Here is a 20,437-nt window from a genome sequence, read left to right on the forward strand (position 1 = left end):
AATACCTGAGAACATTTGTTTATTTTGGTCATATAGATGCAAACTTAATACATGACAACAAGTAATTTTCAAGGGCAAACAAGTCCTAATAACAAAACGGTTAAACCAAAATTTCCAGTTTATACCGTGGACCAGTGTGTATTGAATATACAAGATGGCAAGCATATGAATTTGTATGCCAAGGATGAAGCAGGACAGTCAACAATTTGTGAATGCATATGAGCCATGCCAAACATATCAACTTCAGAAGCAGATGGAGTGTCTATATCCACAAAATGTTCTGCCACTCCTTGGATGAAAGGAGCAACAGAATCACTCATCACATGTGGAGGTGATGATATCTCACTTTTCCATTGCTCAGTGACATAACGACATGGTGAGTCACAGAGGTTTACAGCATGAAATAGGCTCTTTGGCCCAACTTGTCAATGTTGCCTAGTTTTCATTATTAATCTAGTCCCATTTGCCTGCATTTGGTGCTCATCCCTCTACATCTATCCCATCCATGTTCTTGTCCAAATGTTTCTTAAATGACAAAATAGTACTGGCCTCCACCACTACCCTTGGCAGCCTGTTCCAGACATTCATTGCCCTTTGTGTGAAAATGATTGCTCCTCTGGACTCTTTTGTATCTCTCCCTTTCACCTTAAGTCAATGTCCTCTAGTTTTAGACTCCCCTACCATGGGGGAAAGCTGAGTGTAGCAGTTGTTGACACAATGAGCCCTCTCTTTAATTTCTGCAGTGTCCCAGATCAGGTATTGTCTGATAATGGACCTCAGTGCACTGTCAAAACATTTCAAGACATGTGTAGTGTTTGGGGAATGACTCATATTGCATCCTCACTTCATTAATCATGTTCAAATGGTCCAGCAGAGTGCATAGGAACAGCTAACAACCTCCAAAAGACTTTGAACACCCAAGTACCTATCCCATGTACAAATGATAATTCATGAACCAGCAGTGGCAGGTTCTATTGGTGCATGACTTCTTGTTTCAGTTAGGTTTAAAATGGGAAAAGCTTCTTGTAAATTAGCACCAATCAAATCAATGATCATTTAGTGTCAAGCAACAAAGCTAGGTCTTCATTTTGCATTCATGCTATTCTGTGCAACATTAGTGGAGAAAGGTTTATCATCCTGAGCACAATGTATGTTTGGGAGGAAAATGCACCTTGCCCAGTGACCAATTGTCTAACCACTTCTAGATACAGGATATTCTTCTTTCAATGGAAGAGATACACGATGAGTGAGCAGTGAGGGAGCTACCAAAGCTGTGCACTGAGCAGAGAGTGTGAGTTAGAGATCTAAATCCAAATACTGGAGTACCAGGAAAGGTTTTGAAAATATACAACTTGGCCAAGGTCATACGCAATCAAATCTCATCGTGGTTCTACATTGCAAAGGAACAGAAGTCAGCTTAGATCAATGTACAATATACCAGTCCCATGGATGAAGAGATTGAGGAAGAAATCTCTGATGGTGATGATAATGCCGATGATGGTATGTTGTGCTGTGATGTGACAGCAATCAGCAGCAATACCATCAAGTTGTCAAACATTTGCAGCAGAGAACAACATATACCCCTCCAGAGGTGTATACAGTCACTAGATCAAGATAACTTGGAGGTTAAGGTAGGGGACAGCAGGTACAGCAAGATGTTGCATGCAATAGTGAGAGTAGTAGAGTATGAGTCTTGGTAGGAGATGGGTGCAATAGCAGACACAGAGTGAGCATGAGGTATTGGAGTGGAGATAGTGGCACTTACACTGGCAGAGTGGCAAAGCTTGTTGACCTTCTTACTACCTTGCTGAGCATTCCTCCAGAGACTAAGACTACTCTGGCCCAAGTGGTAACCTTGGACCAGTCTAGCATGGTCTGGTGTTGTGGTCTTGTACTACAGGAAGATGACTTCCCATGTCTGTAAAACCCCACTCATCACAACCTCCAGGGCCCTGTGCCCAAAATGGGTCCCCAGTGCCCTCTTCTCTGCCATGAGCAGGAACGGTGAGGCAGCTCTGCATGTGCATAATGGGTTTTTAAAGATGGCACCAGCACCAGAGATTCCAGTCCATTCCCATATATCTCAGCAATGGCAAATTGTTGTGGGTACATTGCATGGTAGAAAGGGGCTAGATTCACACAAGAATGGGAACTGTAAGGACAGGGTAGGTTATTAAGGAGGCAAGTTTGGTAAGGTGCAAGCAGAGACCTTGCTTGACCTCATGGCGAGAAACAGTCCATGAAACTTGACTTTTAATGAAAAATCATGAGATTCTGCCCCAGGTGCCTGACAAATGCATTGCCTGTATAAAATAATTAATTCTAATGAATTTCAGTTGGATTCTTCAATACCACAATATACACACACAGTTTCTGATGTGACAGGATATAACGTAAGCATTGCTACATAAGATGAAAACATCATGTTCTAGGCAAACTCATACTGCTTAAAAATGCTTGTGAAAGAGATATTAAGTTTCATTAAAAGCATTCGCTAAAAAGCTCAAAGTTGACAGCTGTTATTTTGCACATCTGTTTTACTATCATTCAGGGTTTGTGATCTGATTTGTTCTTTTGGCTTTGAATATCCTAATAATTTCCACAATATTGATGTTTTTGACCTTCAGATTCTGAAGTTTTACTTCACTGCTGAAATGAAAAACAACACTGAAGATTTTAATCTTCACATCACACATCAGAGAAGCAATTAGATTTTAAAATCGAAGTTTTCTTAGCCTGGTTATGTACTTGGGTACTTTCCGGAAACCTTACTCAAATCTCAGTCTAAAGGAACACCATGGCCTCCAGGCCCTCTGCTTCTTCCTCTCCAACCAACCCATCCAGTCCCCCTCCACCAATACCCTCCTCTGCCTTGCCGAACTAGTCCTCAGCCTTAATAACTTTTCCTTTAACTCCTCCCATTTCCTCCAAATCCAGGGGATGGCCTTGGGCACCCAGATGGGCTCCAGCTATGCCTGCCTCTTTGTTGGCTATACCGAAGTCCCACCTCAGTACCTACACAGGCACTGTACCCCAAATTTTCCGCACATCCATGACTGAATCGGTGCAGTATCCTGTACCCAGGCTGAACTGGAGCAGTTCTCTGACTTTGCTCACAACTTCCACCACCTCCCCCCCCACACCCACTTTGAATTCTCTTGGTCAATCTCAGACATCTCCTTCCCCTTTCTTGACCGCTCCATTTCCATCTCTGGTGACAGTCTCCAGACAGACGTTTACTACAAAACCACAGACTTCCATAACTACCTGGACTACACCTCCTCGCATCCAGTTTCCTGCAAGAACTCCATCTCATTCTCCCAATTCCTCCTACTCCACCTCATCTGCTCAAACAAGGAGATATTCCACTCATGAGCATCCCAGATGTGCACCTACTTTGAACAATGTGCTTTTCCTCCCTCTGTCATTCTGCTGCACCACTTCCATTCCCCTTTCCACTGCTCTAAACCCCCTCTCCCAAAACAATAAAGAAAGAGTCTCCTTTGTCCTCACCTACCACATCACCAATCTCCGCATCCAACACACTATCCTTAAACACTTCCACCAACTCCAACTAGACCCCACGATCAAGAACATCTTCTCCTCCCCACCCCTCTCTGCTTTCAACAAGGACCATTCCCTTCGACAGTCCCTGGCTTGCGCCACTCTCCCTACCAACCCCCCTGAACACCCAGGTACCTTCCCCTGCAAGGATACACCACTTCCCTCACCTTCATCCGGGGCCCCAAACAGTCCTTCTAGAGGTTCACCTGCCTCTCTTCCAACCTAGTTTACCGGTCTTCTCTATATCAGGGAGACCCAAACATAAACTTAGGGAATGGTTTGCCTAACATCTCAGCTGGGCCTGCAGGGGCCAACCAGACCTCCCAGTCACCGCCCATTTCAATTCCCCTAACCACTCCTTTCCAACATGACCATCCTTGGCCTCCTCCATTGCCACAATGAACCAAACCACAAAATGGAGGAACAACACCTCATCTTCCACCTGGGACAGTCTACAGCCTGGAGGACTCAACATTGATTTCTCCAATTTCAAATAATCTCCCTTCCCAACTCCTGGCTCCCTTCCCAGTCCCTCCCCTTCCCTTCCACTCCTCCCTGTTACCAACTGGACTCATTCCTCTCATTGACCAACCACATCGTACCCTCTATCTGTCTTCACCTATCCCCATTTCACCACCCTGCCCCGCCACCCGCTTTATCAGCAGCTCCCCCTACACCCACTCCCAGTCCTGAAGAACGGTTGCACCTGAAACATCGACAACTCCACCTCCTGATGCTGCCTGTTTTGCTAAATTTAGATTAGATTAGATTCCCTACAGTGTGGAAACAGGCCCTTCAGCCCAACAAGTCCACACTGATCCTCTGAAGAGTTACCCACCTAGACCCATTTCCCTCTGACTAATGCACCTAACACTATGGGCAACTTAGCACAGACAATTCACCTGACCTGCACTTCTTTGGACTGTGGGAGGAAACCGGAGCACCTGGAGGAAACCCACGCAGACACTGGAAATGTGCAAACTCCACACAGTCACCCAAGGCTGGAATCGAACCTGTGACCCTGGTGCTGTGAGACAGCAGTGCTAATCACTGAGCCACCGTGTGTTCTTCTAGCCACCTGCCTGTCTATGTTGGATTCCAGCATCTGCAGTTTTTTTTTGTCCTTAGGCATCAAAATCAATCAATGGAAATCTGTGGGGAATTGTTTATTAACAAAGTGATAGAGGTGGATATAATTACAACATTTGGAAGAAATTTGGATAGGTATAGGGATAGGAAAGGTTTAGAGGGATATGTGCTAAATGCAGGCAAATGGGAATTAGTTCGGTTTAGGAAATTGGGTCAGCATGAACAAGTTGGGCCGAAGATCTGTTTCCATACTGTACCTCTCTATGACTAATTTATTTTCAGAAACCATTTGAGGTTGAGGGTGTTGATGGCTAGGCCAACATTTATTGTTCAGTCCTAATATCTTGGAGAAGGTGGGCAAATCACTGGAGCACAAATAAATATAGAGCTTAGAGTCCTACAACATGGAAACAGACCCTTCAGCCCAACTTGTCTCTGCCGACCAGGTATCTTAAACTAACAACACAAAATAAAATATACATAGCATTAATTATATATGATAAAGCTACAAACACCAGTTTAATTCAATCACCGAAGAAGTTCCTGTTCCACAAAAAGCTAGTTTCACTTCAGACAGCACCCTCTGGTGACACAACAGGCTTAGACTGTTGACTTGTGTTGCTAATAGCAACCAGGTTTTAATAGTGCTCCTGTGAGCTGCAGCAGGCCTCTGGTGGTGTTGGTATAAAGTCAGCTAATGCCTCCGAAAAAGAAAACTTTTGTCAAGAGAAAGAAAAAAAAGGTCACCAAAAAAGAGACTCAGAAAACATCTGAGAATAACAAGAATCTTCCAGAGCCTCTTAAAGCTGATTTTGTACCATCGCCCTCTGTGCTGAGGGAAAAGGTAAGGCTATACTTAATCCTCAAGACTCATTGTCAAGAGTTGATTTGAGAATTTTTGAGGCTGCTCGGTGGGTTTTGTCATTGTCATCTTTGCTGAGTATTCTTTCCATCTTCTCTATTATGTATGACACTTAGAGTCTGAAAGGTGCCCCCTGCAATTGTGTGACTCAGAATAAACCTTTCACATTTCCATCTTTCACTGTTGTTTTAGTCTTATTTTTGCTTAATGTTTTATTATATTCTCTTCTTTCCCAATTCACCCCTCTCCCCTTCCTCTCTGAATGAAGATGCTTCTCTGTCAGATACCAACGATGCCACCCATCACCTCAATCCCTGCCCTTGCACCTCTGATGGTAACCTAGCTACTGACTATTAGTCACATGTAATTCTCAGGTGAAGGTGAGATGAAAGGAAATAATAAATTGATTAAAGTATTAAAAGTTGTTTATGGTAGTTTGATCCTGGTTGGTGTTAAAGTTATATGTGAGTAGTGTGTGTTTCTGTGAGTGAGTGTGCATCTGTGTATGTTTGTACATCTGTGTGGGTCTCTGAGTGTGTGAGTGCAGGGCCCAGGAGAGAAATTCGGGTGTTCTTTCTCATTTCCTGGTGCCTTTACAACCACCTCTGCCCCTTTAAGCATCCCATCACATCCTTCTGGAACAATACTCACTCTAAGGTTGAATTCTTACATGACATTGAGATTAATTAGTTCTGAAGAAGTCATTCCAGACTTGAGGCGTGAACTCTGATTCTCTCTCCACAGAAGTTGCCAGACCTGCTAAGTTTCTCTGCCTCTATTTATAAAGCACTTGGAAAGCTCAGTTTTCCATATGATTTGCACTTTACAGTCATGACTTACACATGACTTAGTCAGCATATTGTGCAACCAACTTCACTTTTTTGTACCTAGCCCTACGCAATACCAAAACAGCTATGTCTAAACGACTTGAATTACACAAGCACTCAAACAACAATCCCATGCACCTGCACATCACTCCTGGTTTCGTTTAGGTTTAAAAATGGAAAAGGCTTCAAGTAAATAAGCTCCAGTCAAGTGGGGAACTGAAGTGGGTAGTGAGGGGCCCTATTCTCTCCCTACTTACCCTTTTGTCCTTAATGTATTTGTAAAAACTCTTTGGGGTCTCCTTAATTCTATTTGCCAAAGCTATCTCATGTCCCCTTTTTGCCCTCCTGATTTCCCTCTTAAGTATACTCCTGCTTCCTTTATACTCTTCTAAGGATAATGAGGAGAAAGTGAGGACTGCAGATACTGGAGATCAGGGTCGAAGAGTGTGGTGCTGGAAGGGGGAGAGGAAATGGGGAAACTGGTGAAATCCACCTACATCCTGGGTGGTTGGAGGATCCCAAGGTGGAAGATGAGGCATTCTTCCTCCAGGCGTCAGGTGATTGGGGTTTGGCGATGGAACCAGGACCTGCATGGCCTTGGTGGAGTGGGAGGGGCTGTTGAAGTGTTCATCCACAGGGTGGTGGAGTTTGTCAGTGTGGATGTCCCAGAGATGTTCTCTGAAATGTCCTGCAAGTTGGCGTCATGTCTCCCCAATGTGGAGGAGACCACATCGAGTGCAACAGATGCAAAAGATGGCCTGTGTGGAAGTACAAGTAAATTTTTGTTGGATGTGGAAAGATCCTTTGTGGCCTTGATGGAGGTGAGGGGGGAGGTGTGGGCACAAGTTTTGCACTTCCTGCAGTGGCAGGGGAAGGCACCAGGATTGGGGTGTGGGTCGGTGGGGAGGGCATGGACCTGACAAGAAAGTTGCGGTCTCTCCAAAACACAGATAGGGGTGGGGAGGGAAATATATCTCTGGTGGTGGGGTCTGTTCTGTAAGTGGCGGAAATGGCGGAGGATGATGTGGTGTATCTGGAGGTTGGAAGGTGAGGACCAGGGAGATTCTGTGAAATGAATGGTCGACTTTGCTTCATTGACAACTTTAAGTGTTGACAATAAATTGTTTTCTCTGTGATCTGAAACCAAAAGAGAAATGCTGGAAAATCTCAGTAGGTCTGGCAGCATTTGTAAGGAGAGAAAAGAGTTGACGTTTCGAGTCTGACTGACCCTTTGTCAAATTTCTCTGTGATCTCTTTTGTCAATGTCTGTGTTTATCATGAGACAAGATAAAGCAATATTTGAGGGTCCTGTTATTTGTTCTTTAATTGTCTGCCTGTTTGAAATTTTTACAAAGTTATCGGAATATTGGTTTTGTTTTCACATGAAATTGTATTTTCTTTCTTTCTTTGCTGTTCCATACTTGCTATTGTTTCTCTACTGCTGAAAATGTGTTGCTGGAAAAGCGCAGCAGGTCAGGCAGCATCCAGGGAACAGGAGAATCGACGTTTCGGGCATAAGCCCTTCTCGTCGATTCTCCTGTTCCCTGGATGCTGCCTGACCTGCTGCGCTTTTCCAGCAACACATTTTCAGCTCTGATCTCCAGCATCTGCAGACCTCACTTTCTCCTCATTGTTTCTCTACATCTCATTGGTTATGTACATAGTGCATCCTGGGCATCCTGAGTACAAGTTGACAGGTTGGCAAGATTTTGTGAAGGATGAGGTTTCTGAATACTCAGAAGTGTATGGTAAAATAGAGCAAAGCCAGCAAGCGGAGGTCATGCCTGACAAATCTGTTGGAATTCTTTGAGGAGGTAACAGTCAAGCAGAGTTAATGGATTTTAGCTACCTGGACTTCAAGAAGGCCTTTGACAAGGTGCCGCACAGGAAGCTCCTGAGTAAGATAAGGGTCTCAGAGGCAAAGTGCTAGCATGGATAGAAGCTGGGCTGTCTGGCAGAAAGCAGAGAGTGAGGATAAAAGAGTTCTTCTCAGGATGGCAGCCGGTGACAAGTGGTGTTCAGCAGGGCTCAGTGTTGGGCCGGGCTCAGTGTTGGGACCAAAGCTTTTCACTTTATACATTTACAGGAAATGAGGGCATTCTGGCTAAGTTTGCAAATGATACAAAGATAGGTAGAGGGACAGGTAGATTTAGAAGGCAGGGAGGCTGTAAAAGAATTTGGACAGGTTCGGAAAGTGGGCAAAGAAGTAGCAGATGAAATACAACATGGCAAAGTTGCACTTTGGTAGGAAGAATAGAGGAATGGACTATTTCCAAAATGGGGAGAAAATTCAGAAATCTGAAATGCAAAAGGACTTGGGAGTCTTCGTCTAGGTTTTTCTTAAGGTAAATGTGTAGGTTGAGTTGTTAGTTAGGAAGGCAAATACAATGTTGTCATTCACATCAAGAGGTCTAGAATATAAAAGCAGGGATGTCCTTCTAAGGCTTTATAATGCTCTGGTCAGATTACACATTTAGAGTATTGTGAGCAACTTTGGGCCCCATACCTCAGGAAGGATGTATTGGCTCTGGTACAGGTCCAGAGGAGGTTCATGCAAATGACCCCAGGAATAAAAAGCTTACATATGAGGATTGTTTGAAGACTCTAGGACTATACTCAGTGGAGTTTAGAAGGATGAGGCAGGATCTGATTGAAACTTACAGAATACTGAGTGGCCTGGACAGAGTGGATGTTGGGAAGATGTTTCCATTGGCAGGAGAGATGAGGACTCAAGGACACAGCCTTAGAGTAAAGGGAGATAAGGAGAATGAAGATAAAGTGGAACGTCTTTAGCTGGAGAGTGATGAATCTGTGGAATTAATTGCCACAGAAGGCTATGGAGGCCAGGTCATTGAGTATATTTAAAACAGAGATAGATACGTTCTTGATTGCCAAGAGGATCAAAGGTCATGGGGGAAAAGTGGTAAAATGGGGTTGAAAAGCCTATCAGTCATGATCAAATGGCAGAGCTGACTCGATGGGCCAAATGGCCTAACTTCTGCTTCTATGTCTAATGGACATAGATGGGGTGTAGCAAGTCCTTTGGAAAAATCTTTCAAAAGGTTCCCAGATCCAGACTATGGTTCATGATTGCTCTGAAGGGTTATTAATCACAACTGGGAGGTCCAAATCGATGTAAGTTATTGGGGGTTGGGGGAAGTAGAATGCCAGGAAATGCATGCCAGGTAGTGAAGCTAGTTGGATCAGGAATACAGTGCAAAGTGCAGATTCTTACCATGTGCCAGCAAAATGTGGGAGCACTAAACATTCTTAGATAAGGTCCTGTTTGCCATTTCTAAATGTCCGTAGAGTTAATCCGACTCTGCAAAACTCTAAGACTTTTACCCATCTTTTTTTAAGTCATTTGTTAAAACCCACCCTTTTGACCAAGCTTTTAGTCATTTATCTGAATGTTTCTTTTATCCGTGTGGTGCAAATTTCTTCTGACCATGCCCTACTTTAATGGGCTTTGGGTCATTTTACTATATCAAAGGTGCTCTATAAATGCAAATCATTGTCTTTTGTACTGTTGAAGTATTGGACAACTTTGATGACCTGTGATCCCCTGAATCTTCTTTTCACTACAGATACTGACTTTTCTTCAGGAATGGAAAGATGAACAGCAGGAGATGGCTAAGAGAGAACTGTCAGACAAAATTCACCAGGAACTGACAGCCCAGGACATAAGGGATCTCAGGCTAGTGTTTGACACTACTGACACAAGGAATGCAGGGTAAATATCAGAGGAACTGCTACATACCTCAGGACTAACAGAAAAAAAAAACGTAGCAAGACCGAAACAAGAACATAAAATGCTGAAAATATACAGCAAACTAGTCAGCGTCTGTAAGGGGAGAAGTGCCTCATCATATGTTTGCGTATATATTTTTTATATACCACTGGCTTGGTGCCAGATTTCATAGAGTTATAGAGTTATACAGCACAGAAACAGACCCTTCAGTCCAACTCACCTGCGCCAATCAGACATTCCATTTTGGCCCAATCCCATTTGCCAGCACTTGGCCCATATTCCTCTAAACCCTTCCTATTCATATACCCATCCAGATGCCTTTTAAATGCTGTAATTGTACCACTTCCTCTGGCAGCTCATTCTGTACACCCTCTGCATGAAAAATTACCCCTCAGCCCCTTTTTAAATCTTTCCCCTCTCAAATAAAGCGTATGCCCTCTAGTTTTGGGTAGCCTCACCCCAGGAAATAGACTTTGGCTATTTAGCCAAATCATTGCCTCTCATGATTATATAAACCTCTATAAGGTCACCCCTCAGCCTCTGACATTCCAGGGAAGAAACTCCAGCCTCTCCCTATATCTCAAACCTCCATTCCCAGCAACTTCCTTATAAATCTTTTCTGCACCCTCTCAAGTTTAACAAAATCATTCTTATAGAAGGGTGATCAGAATTATATGCAGTATTTCAAAAGTGACCTCACCAAGTGACATCCCAACCCCTGTACTCAATGCACTGACCAATAAATGCAAGCATGTCAAACACCTTCTTCACCACCCTGTCTACCTGCAACTCCACGTTCAAGGAACTATGCACATGTATCCCTAGGTCTCTTTAGCAACTCTCCCCAGGGCTCTTCTATTAACTGTGTAAGTCCTGCCTCGACTTGACTTACCAAAATACAACACCTCACATTTATCGGAATTAAACGTCATCTGCCACTCCTCAGTCCATTGGCCCGTCTAATCAAGGTCCTGTTGTTCTCTTGAGACAACCTTCCTCACTGTGCATGACACCATATATTTTGGTGTCACCTGCAAACTAACTAACCATACCTCCTATATTCATGCCTTCTAAATCATTTATATATGCAAAAAAAGCAGTGGACCCAGCACCAGTCCTTGTAGCACACCGCTGGTCACAGGCCTCCAGTGCGAAAAACAACCCTCCATCATCACCACCACCACCTTACGTGTCCTACATACAAGCCAATTTTGTATCCAATTAGTTAGCCTCTTCTGGATCCCATGTGATTTAATCTTACTAATCAGTCTACCATGCGGATCCTTGTCAAATGCTTTGCTGAAGTCCATATAGACAATGTCTGTCACTCTGCCTTTACCAACTTTCTTTGTCACATCTTCAAAAACCTCAATCAACTTAGCGAAACATGATTTCCAAAGTACAAAGCCATACTCACCATCCTTAATCAGCCCTTGCCTTTCCAAATACTGCCCCTTAGAATGCCCTCCACCACTGACATAAGGCTCATTGGTCAATAGTTCTTTTCCTTACACCCTTTCTTAAATAATGGCACCACATTAGACACCCTCCAATCTGCCGGCACCTCACCCATGATTATTGACGATACAAATGTCTCAGCAAGGGGCCCAACAATCTTTTCCCCAGCTTCTCATAAAGTTCTGGAAAACACCTATAAGGTCTCAGGGATTTATCTACCTTTATGTGTTTTACGACTTTCAGCACCTCCTCTTCTGTAATATGAACACTTTTCACAACATCATTTATTCTCCTTGTTCACTACATGTCCTTCTCCACAGTAAATACCGACGCCAAATATTTGTTTAATATCTCACCCATCTCCTGCGGTTCCACAAATTGACAACCACATTGATCTTTAAGGGCCTTATTCTCTCCCTAGTTACTCTTTTGCCCTTAATGTACTTACAGAATTTCTTTGGATTCTCCTTAACTCTCATGTCCCCTTTCTGTCCTCCTGATTTCCCTTTTAAGTATACTCCTACCGCCCTTATATAGATCTAGGGATTCACTCAATCCCAGCTCTCTATAGCTGATATATGCCTCCTTTTCTTGACCAGAGCCTCAATCTCTAATCATCCAGCATTCTGTACACACATCAGCTTGCCCTTCATCCTAACAGGAACACACTGTCTCTGAACATTAGCTGTGCCTTTTGTCATATTCAGCACAGAATATATACAACAGAATTTCATGTGTTGCCATTAAGAACAATGTATAACTTAAAGTTATTTCAGATTTTTGTATTTTTTTTCTGTTCAGAAGGGGAAAACATAGTGAGTTATTTTCGAGTTTCATTCGTGAACCTTGGTGACAGAAATCTGGGAGCATGTTTTGTTTACATACATTTTTGTGAGGTTTTACAACCTGAAAGTAGCGATAGGGTTAATGGTTCAATGTATTAATAAAACGTTGGAGAGAAAAAGAATTGTTTAGTAGCAACTGATGTTCCCTCTCTGCCCAGAGGGTCCACACGTGTCAATTGGTATGTGGACACACTGACCTCCGGTCCTGAAAGTCATTACCAAGTATGGACCTCAGAGATCTGGGCAGCAGCAGGAAAAGTTAAAGGGAATGTAGCTAGCAACAGGTGTCCAGTAACGCAGGAAGGGAAAATAATCCAGAAAGTCAGTCAGTCTGTGTGTGAGTTTGCCATGAAGCTGAGGCTGAACTATTAAACTCTCTGGCAAGAAATCTGGCAAGAAAGCTGAATTGAGGGGCACCTGTCTTTGCTCTGAAGTTAAAGTAATAATAAGTTTAATTTGTAGGTTGTTTTATGTGTTTCAGGGAGGTACCGCAGAAAGGAAATTGGTTACAGTTTTGCTAACTTGAGTAAGATTTCTTGGTGTGGAGATAGCAGTGGCTTCTTGCTGAGGTTATGGTATGGCTAGGTTAAAATGAAAAATGTGACTTGAATTTTTTTGGTGTTAAAATCTTTCCAACATTTTGTTTACTGCAACAGAGTTCAAGTTGTTCCCCTTGTTTAATAATTATTTAATTCAACATTGCTAAAAGGAGAATAGAAGTTGGAGCTTTTTGGTTTACACTCATCAGAACTAGGAAGCAAGAAACAGACTTTAAATGAAAGAGACATCATTTTTGTCATGGAGATGCAGCAATAACTGTTAACTGTCAATCTTAATTTTTATACCAGGCAGGTAAATTCTGATTGGTCAGGAAGTTGCCAAGGAGTTGCAGCAGAGGTTGACTGACTCCATGCTCCCGATTTATAATATGTACAAATTCCTTTTGCCCATATAGCTGTATAGCCCCTGATAAATCCTGCACATGGCAACAAGTGTTCCATTTCCAGGCTTCTTCCTCCAGAAGCTGCTGCTACACATGGACCTCAAAGCAAAAAGCAATACAGGGAACATTGGTGTTTAGTATGCATTTATGTGTGTGGCTTCTTGCATGTACATCACATTGCAAGCCTGGCTAATGATCTTAAATTGGTTTCCAGCGTAACTCTTCGCACAGTCTTGATTATTTATCCAATGACTTCCAATGACAAAATTGCACCTAATGGTGGATATACGTTCCTGAGGGACGTAAACAGGAGTAACAGCGACTTTCTTTGATGTGGCTGGAGGTTGAAATATTGCAAATGTGCAGATTGCAAGGGGCAGGAAGTTAATGGTCTTTCCATCAAAGATGCACTTCTCTCAGAAACCAACAAAGATGTTAGCTAGTGCTGGATCTAGAGGGGATCCACCGTGATGATATCTATGTGGGAGTACATGCTGTCATTGAAACTAAACTCAACTGCATGAGTTGTGAAGTTTGTGAATTCATTGAACATAGATTTGGATACATTCTAAATTGTCATGATAAAGTGAATTAGTGCAGATGTCAATGGCTTCTTTGAGTGGCATGTTGGTAAGTAAGCTGGCAATGTGATCACATAAGCATGCTACTGGTCTCAATATGTATGTCTTGTATGGTCTTAGCAAATGTGAAGTACTTTGGTAGCTCAGTTAAGGACCCTGTAAAATGTGACAAATCTCTCCAAACATGTCCTTTTTCCAAACAAAGCATTTATTCTCATTTATGAGTTCAATTTTACAAGATGAAGAATCAAAGGGAGATGCCTGACAACTGAGCAAACATAGTAACAACCACTGAACTATGCCTCAGTCCCGGTAATGGCCCTGTGCAGCCAGTGTGGTATGTATACCCAGATTGTGCTCTGCAATGACGTCAAACCAGGAATATAAGGAAAAGAATAAAATTCATGGGTGCAGCAGTTGGAAGAAAAAATTCTTCAATTAAGAAATTCAACAAAATTAATCTGCAATTCATCCTCTCAATCACCAAATTGCTGAGCCCATGTTGAGGCATAGATTCAAGGGGTCAATAATACCAGGTTAACTAGGGCAATTGTATTCTTTAGTGGGTAAGCTGCAGATAATCAAGAGTTCCTTAACAGCACTGTTAACCTTTCACCTTCTGTGACTGGCTATTTCTACAAATAGTGGGATCTTCGTGTTGGTATCTTATTTCCGATCCATTTATGTGTGCTCAGCTTATATTCACTCCTATTCGAGATTTTCATCCTCATTTTCAAATGCCTCCTCAACTTAGTCCTTCACAACTTTGTAACCTATTCTAGCTTTAAAACTCTCTGAGATGAGATCAGTCGTGATCATATCAAATGAGGGAGCAGGCTCAAGTTGCCTTCTTCTGCTTCTAGTTCTTATGAGAAATCTGTGCTGCCTCCTATTATTTGAGGTCGCACGGTGGCTAGCACTGCTGCCTCACAGCACTAGGATCCCAGGTTCAATTCCAGCCTCGGGAGACCCTCTGTGTGGAGTTTGCACATTCTCCCAGTGTCTGTGTGGGTTTCCTCCCACAGTCCAAAGATGTGCAGGTCAGGTGAATTGGCCATGCTAAATTGCCCCTAGTGTTAGGTGCATTTGTCAGAGGGAAATGGGTCTGGGTGGGTTACTCTTCAGAGGGTCGGTGTGGATTTGGTGGGCCGAAGGGCCTGTTTCACACTGTAGGGAATCTAATCTATTATCGGATTCTCGTCATACCACCACTACTTTCAAGCATCTGGAACAAAACTCTGGAATTTACTGTGTCAAACCTCACTGCCCCTCAGCCTTTTGTTCTGACTTTAAGTGCAATTAAATCCTATTTCTCTGAAAGCTTTTGGTCACCTTCCTTAACACTCTATCTCATATGAGTCAATAATTACATTTGCTTGGTGATGCTCCTATGAAGCTTTTGGGACATTTTTCAAAGATAAAGACACTTTATAAATGCATATTGCTGTTTTTGCTAAAGCAGAACAATTTTTTGATCGATTCTAATCAGACACACATATTGAAAACAGTGAACCAGCACAGTCAGAATTTAATAGAATTTTTAATTTATCTAACCGAGGAAAATGCTTCATCTGTGCAAATTACTAATTTTATTCAGGTATCTTAATTCCAACGAAGTCTGTACAGCTCTGCAAACTTTAGGATTTCTTGTCAACCAACATGACCTGAAGAAAACGATGAGGAATTTGAAACTTTCTAAAGAAGAGTAAGTATCACAATTGCCACATTTCCCAGTCGGAATCAACATTTTGATTCCAGCTCTCCTCGTATTACACAATCCGCTCAATGCATTTCCACCACCAATCAGACCCCACCACCATACATATACTTCCATCCCCACCCCTATCTGTGTTCCACAGATTCCCTCCATGATTCCCTCGTTAGGTCCACCACCCCACCCCCACCAATGCACCCTCCACATCCGGCACCTTCCCTTGCTGCCGCACGAAATGCAAAACCTATGCCCATACCTCACTCTTACCTCCGTCTCAGGCCCCAAAGGATCCTTCCACATCCAGCAGACATTTTCCTGCACATCCAAACACCCCATCTACTGTAAATATTGATCCCAATGTGGTCTCCTATACACTGGGGAGACAAGACGCCAACTCATCGAGCATTTCAGGGAACACCTCTGGGACACACGCACCAAACAACCCCACCATCCCCTGGCTGAATACGTCAACTCGCCCTCCCACTCCCCCAAGGTCATGCAAGTCCTGGGCCTCCTCCACCGCCAAATCAAAGCCACCCACCAAATGGAGGAAGAATCTCATCTTCCGCCTTGGGACCCTTCAACCAGACGGCATCAACATCGACTTCATGAGTTTCCAAACCTCCCCGCTCCCGCTCAACTTATCCCAGATCCAACCATCCAACTAGCAACACCCTCTTGAACTGTCCTACCTGTCCATCTTCCTTCCTACCTATCTACTCCACCATTCAGCCCAACCTCTCACTATTACACCTCACCTGCATTCACCTATTGTCTTCCCAGCTACCTTCCCCCCAGCCCACCCCCACCCCTCCATTTATCTCTTGGCCCCCTTCCCCCACCACATTCCTGATGAAGGGCTTATGCCCGAAATGTCGACTGCCCTGCTCCTAGGTTGCTGCCTGACCTACTGTGCTTTTCCAGTGCTACACTTTCTGACTCACAATCCTTTTAATGCAGCTAGACAGAGCACATTTGCTGCTTATTCTCTTTGATTTTACATTTACTAAAAGTGATGACACCGAAATTGGAGGTGTAGTGGCCAGTGAAGAAGGTTACCACAGAGCATAATGGGATGTTGATCAGACGGCCAATGGGCCGAGGATGGCAGATGGAGTTTAATTTAGATAAATGTGAGGTGCTGTATTTTGGAAAGGCAAATCAGGGCAAGACTTATACACTTAACAGTAAGGTCAGGAGTGTTGCTGAACAAAGAGACCTTGGAGTGCAAGTTTATAGTCCCTTCAAAGTGGAGTCACAGATAGACTGAGTAGTGAAGAAGGCATTTGGTGTATTTGCCTTTATTGGTCAATGCATTGAATATAAAAAGGGCACAGTGGCTCACTGGTTAGCACTGCTGCCTCGCAGGGCCAGGACCCGGTTTCAATTCCAGCCTTAGGCGACTGTCTATGTGGAGTTTGCACATTCTCCCTGCGTCTGCGTAGGTTTCCTCCGGGTGCTCCGGTTTCCTCCCACAGTCCAACAGATGTGTGGGCCAGTTGAATTGGCTATGCTAAATTGCCCATAGTGATAGGTGCATTAGTAGGGAGTAGGTGAATGGGTCTGGGTGGGTTACTCTTGGAGGGTCAGTGTGGACTGAAGGGCATGTTTCTGCACTGTAGGGAATCTAATCTAATCATAAGAGTTGGGATGTCATGATGTGGCACAAGACATTGGTTCGGCCACTTCTGGAATACTGCGTGCAACTCTGGTCTCCCAGCTACAGGAAGGATATTGTGAAAATTGGAAGGGTTCAGAAAAGAGAGAGCCTAATAGGCTGGGGCTATTTTCCCTGAAGCATCAGAGGCTGAGGGGTGATCTTATCGAGGTTTATAAATCATGAGGGGCATGGACAGGGAAAATAGACAAGTCCTTTCCCCAGGGTGGGGAAGTCCAGAACTAGAGGGCACAGATTTAAGATGAGAGGGGAAAGATTTAAGAAGAACCCAAGGGGCACCCTTTTCACACATGCGGTATGTGTATGGAATGAGCTGCCAGTGGAAGCTGGTATAATTACAACATTTAAAAGGCATCTGGATGGGTATATGAATAGGAAAGGTTTAGAGGGATACAGGCAAATGCTGGCAAGTGGAACTGGATTTATTTGGGATATCTGGTTGGCATGGACAAGTTGGAGGAAGGGTCTGTTTCCACGCTGTACATGTCTATGACTCTATGTTAACTTATGATGGCGAGGGTTTATTGGGTACCAACTATTGTGTATAGAATGAGCTGCCAGAGGAAGTGGTAGGGGGCAAGCACATTACAACATTTGGACAGGTACATGGATAGTCTAGGTTTCGAGGGATATGGGCCAAACACAGACAACCAGACTCATTCAGTTTAGGAAACCTGGTCAGCATGGATGAGTTGGGCGGAAGGGCCTGATTTATGATGTTCCGAGATCACAGGAGGTGGAAATTTCATGGGTTACTTGATGGTAGGAATACTCATTGTACTTCTAAGATGTCCACTGCATGTGCACGCTTTGCTGATGCCAATTAATGCAGCTAAGGAGTGGAAATCTGGTTGATATTATTCCTGTCATAATCCTCATGGACAGGGGCCCAAATATCAATTTGTCTGGTATGAGTATAGAGGAGGTAAAAGGACCACGTTAGCTTGTCTGTTCAGTATCCTACCACATATCCCCCACTTACTGAGAAAACCGGAAAGCTAATAACTTCCATTTTTCTTGTTTATGATGAATAGTTCAATTGCCTTGGTCTTACTTCAGCTGCAATTTCTTTGCTACCATTCTGTGGTGTTTTTTGGAGTGGAATAAAGGTGAGAGTACTGGAAAACTTCCCAACTTTCTGATGTTTGTATTTTCCACAGGGGAGTAAGTTTCTCTGATTTCCTTCAGATTGTAATGGAGCACCAAGGAGATTCGAGAGACACTTACGAGGAGATTAAACTGGGATTTAGTCTCTTTGACTGTGGTAGGTAACATAAGTTCAAATTTAAAAATTGAAGCAGAAATTCTCACCAGACCTAAAATTGAAGGATATAACATTGCACCAAGATGCAGAATGACAAAATGGTAGATTGTCAGCCTGAAAGAATATCTGTTACTTGCAGATATTATTAAGCTGAGGTCCAACTGGAAAAGAAAACCATGGCAAAATTTTAAAGACAAGCACAAGAGTGATCCCCAATGTCCTGACAAATATTATTCCTTCAATTGATAATCTTGTCAATATTGCATTACTAGTTGTACATGCTTGCTGTATGCAAACTGGCTATTGGGTTTCAATCATCTACGCTTCAAAAATATTAAATCTGGCTCTAAAGCACTTAGAATCATCAAGACATACAGCATGGAAGCAGACCCTTCGGCCCAACCAGTCCATGTCGACCATAATCCCAAACTAAACTATTCCAACCTGTCTGCACTTGGCCCATATCCCACCAAACATTTCTTAGTCTACTTATCCAAATGTCTTTTAAATGCTGTAATTGTAGTTGCATCCACCACTTCCTCTAGAAGTTCATTTCACACACAAACAACTCTTTGTGTAAACATGTTGCCCCACATGTCTTTTTAAAATCTTTCTCCTCGACCTCAGGAATATATACCCTAATCTTGAAAACCCCCACTCTCGGGAAAAGACACCTGCCATTCACCTTATCTATACCCCTCATGATTTTGTAAACCTCCATAAGGCCACTCCTCAACCTCCTACACTCCAGTGAAAAAAGAATCCAGCCTCTTCCTTTAATGCAAGTCAGGCAACATCTAATAAATCTCTTCTGCATTCTCTCCAGCCTAATAATATCCTAAGTAACAATCACTTTGAGATGTCTGTAAATGTGCTGTACAAATGACTGTAAAAACGGGGGCTTTTACAATGATCCAGTAGTTTTATAGTCACCATTTCTTGAAATGAACATTCTTTTCCCAAGATTATTTAATTAATTGATTTTAAATTCCTCAGATGCCTTTGTGAAATATAAACTCATGTCTACTAAATCATTATAGTGTCATAGAGTCACACAGATATACAGCATGGAAACAGACTCTTCGGTCCAACCCGTCCATGCCGACCAGATATCCCAACCCAATCTAGTTCCATCTGCCATCATCCAGCCCAAATCCCTCCAAACCCTTCCTATTCATATACCCATCCAAATGCCTCTTAAATGTAGCAATTGTACCAGCCTCCACCACATTCTCTGACAGCTCATTCCATACACGTACCACCCTCTGCGTGAAAAAGTTGCCCCTTAGGTCTCTTTTATATCTTTCCCCTCTCACCCTAAACCTGTGCCCTCTAGTTCTGGACTCCCCGATCCCAGGGAAAAGACTCTCTATTTATCCTATCCATGCTCCTCATAATTTTGTAAACCTCTACCAGGTCACCCCTCAGCCTCCGACACTCCAGGGAAAACAGCCCCAGCCTGTTCAGCCTCTCCCTGTAGCTTAGATCTTCCAATCCTGGCAACATCCTTGTAAATCTTTTCTGAACCCTTTCAAGTTCCACAACATCTTTCCGATAGGAAGGAGACCAGAATTGCCCACAGTATTCCAACAGTGGCCTAACCAATGTCCTGTACAGCCGCAACATGACCTCCCAACTCCTGTACTCAATACTCTGACCAATAAAGGAAAGCATACCAAACGCCTTTTTCACTATCATATCTACTTGTGACTCCACTTTCAAGAAGCTATGAACCTGCACTCCAAGGTATCTTTGTTCAGCAACACTCCCTAGGACCTTACCATTAAGTGTTTACGTCCTGCTAAGATTTGCTTTCCCAAAATGCAGCACCTCGCATTTATCTGAATTAAACTCCATCTGC

General features: G+C 43.2%; 1 protein-coding gene across 1 annotated transcript in view; it reads left to right on the top strand.

Annotated features, from left to right (window-relative positions):
- The first annotated feature begins 5,303 nt into the window (after nucleotides 1-5,303).
- The window catches only part of LOC122540206 (caltractin-like), a 17,403-nt gene continuing 2,269 nt past the window's right edge, over nucleotides 5,304-20,437 (top strand). Inside the window, exons 1-4 of the mRNA XM_043675585.1 lie at nucleotides 5,304-5,497; nucleotides 9,930-10,075; nucleotides 15,518-15,625; nucleotides 18,473-18,576. Of these exons, the coding sequence (XP_043531520.1) occupies nucleotides 5,351-5,497; nucleotides 9,930-10,075; nucleotides 15,518-15,625; nucleotides 18,473-18,576 (505 nt within the window). The 5' untranslated portion in view covers nucleotides 5,304-5,350. The remainder of the gene's footprint in view (nucleotides 5,498-9,929; nucleotides 10,076-15,517; nucleotides 15,626-18,472; nucleotides 18,577-20,437) is intronic.

The sequence above is a fragment of the Chiloscyllium plagiosum genome, chromosome 34 (assembly GCF_004010195.1).
Source record: "Chiloscyllium plagiosum isolate BGI_BamShark_2017 chromosome 34, ASM401019v2, whole genome shotgun sequence".
In the NCBI taxonomy this organism is placed as follows: domain Eukaryota; kingdom Metazoa; phylum Chordata; class Chondrichthyes; order Orectolobiformes; family Hemiscylliidae; genus Chiloscyllium; species Chiloscyllium plagiosum.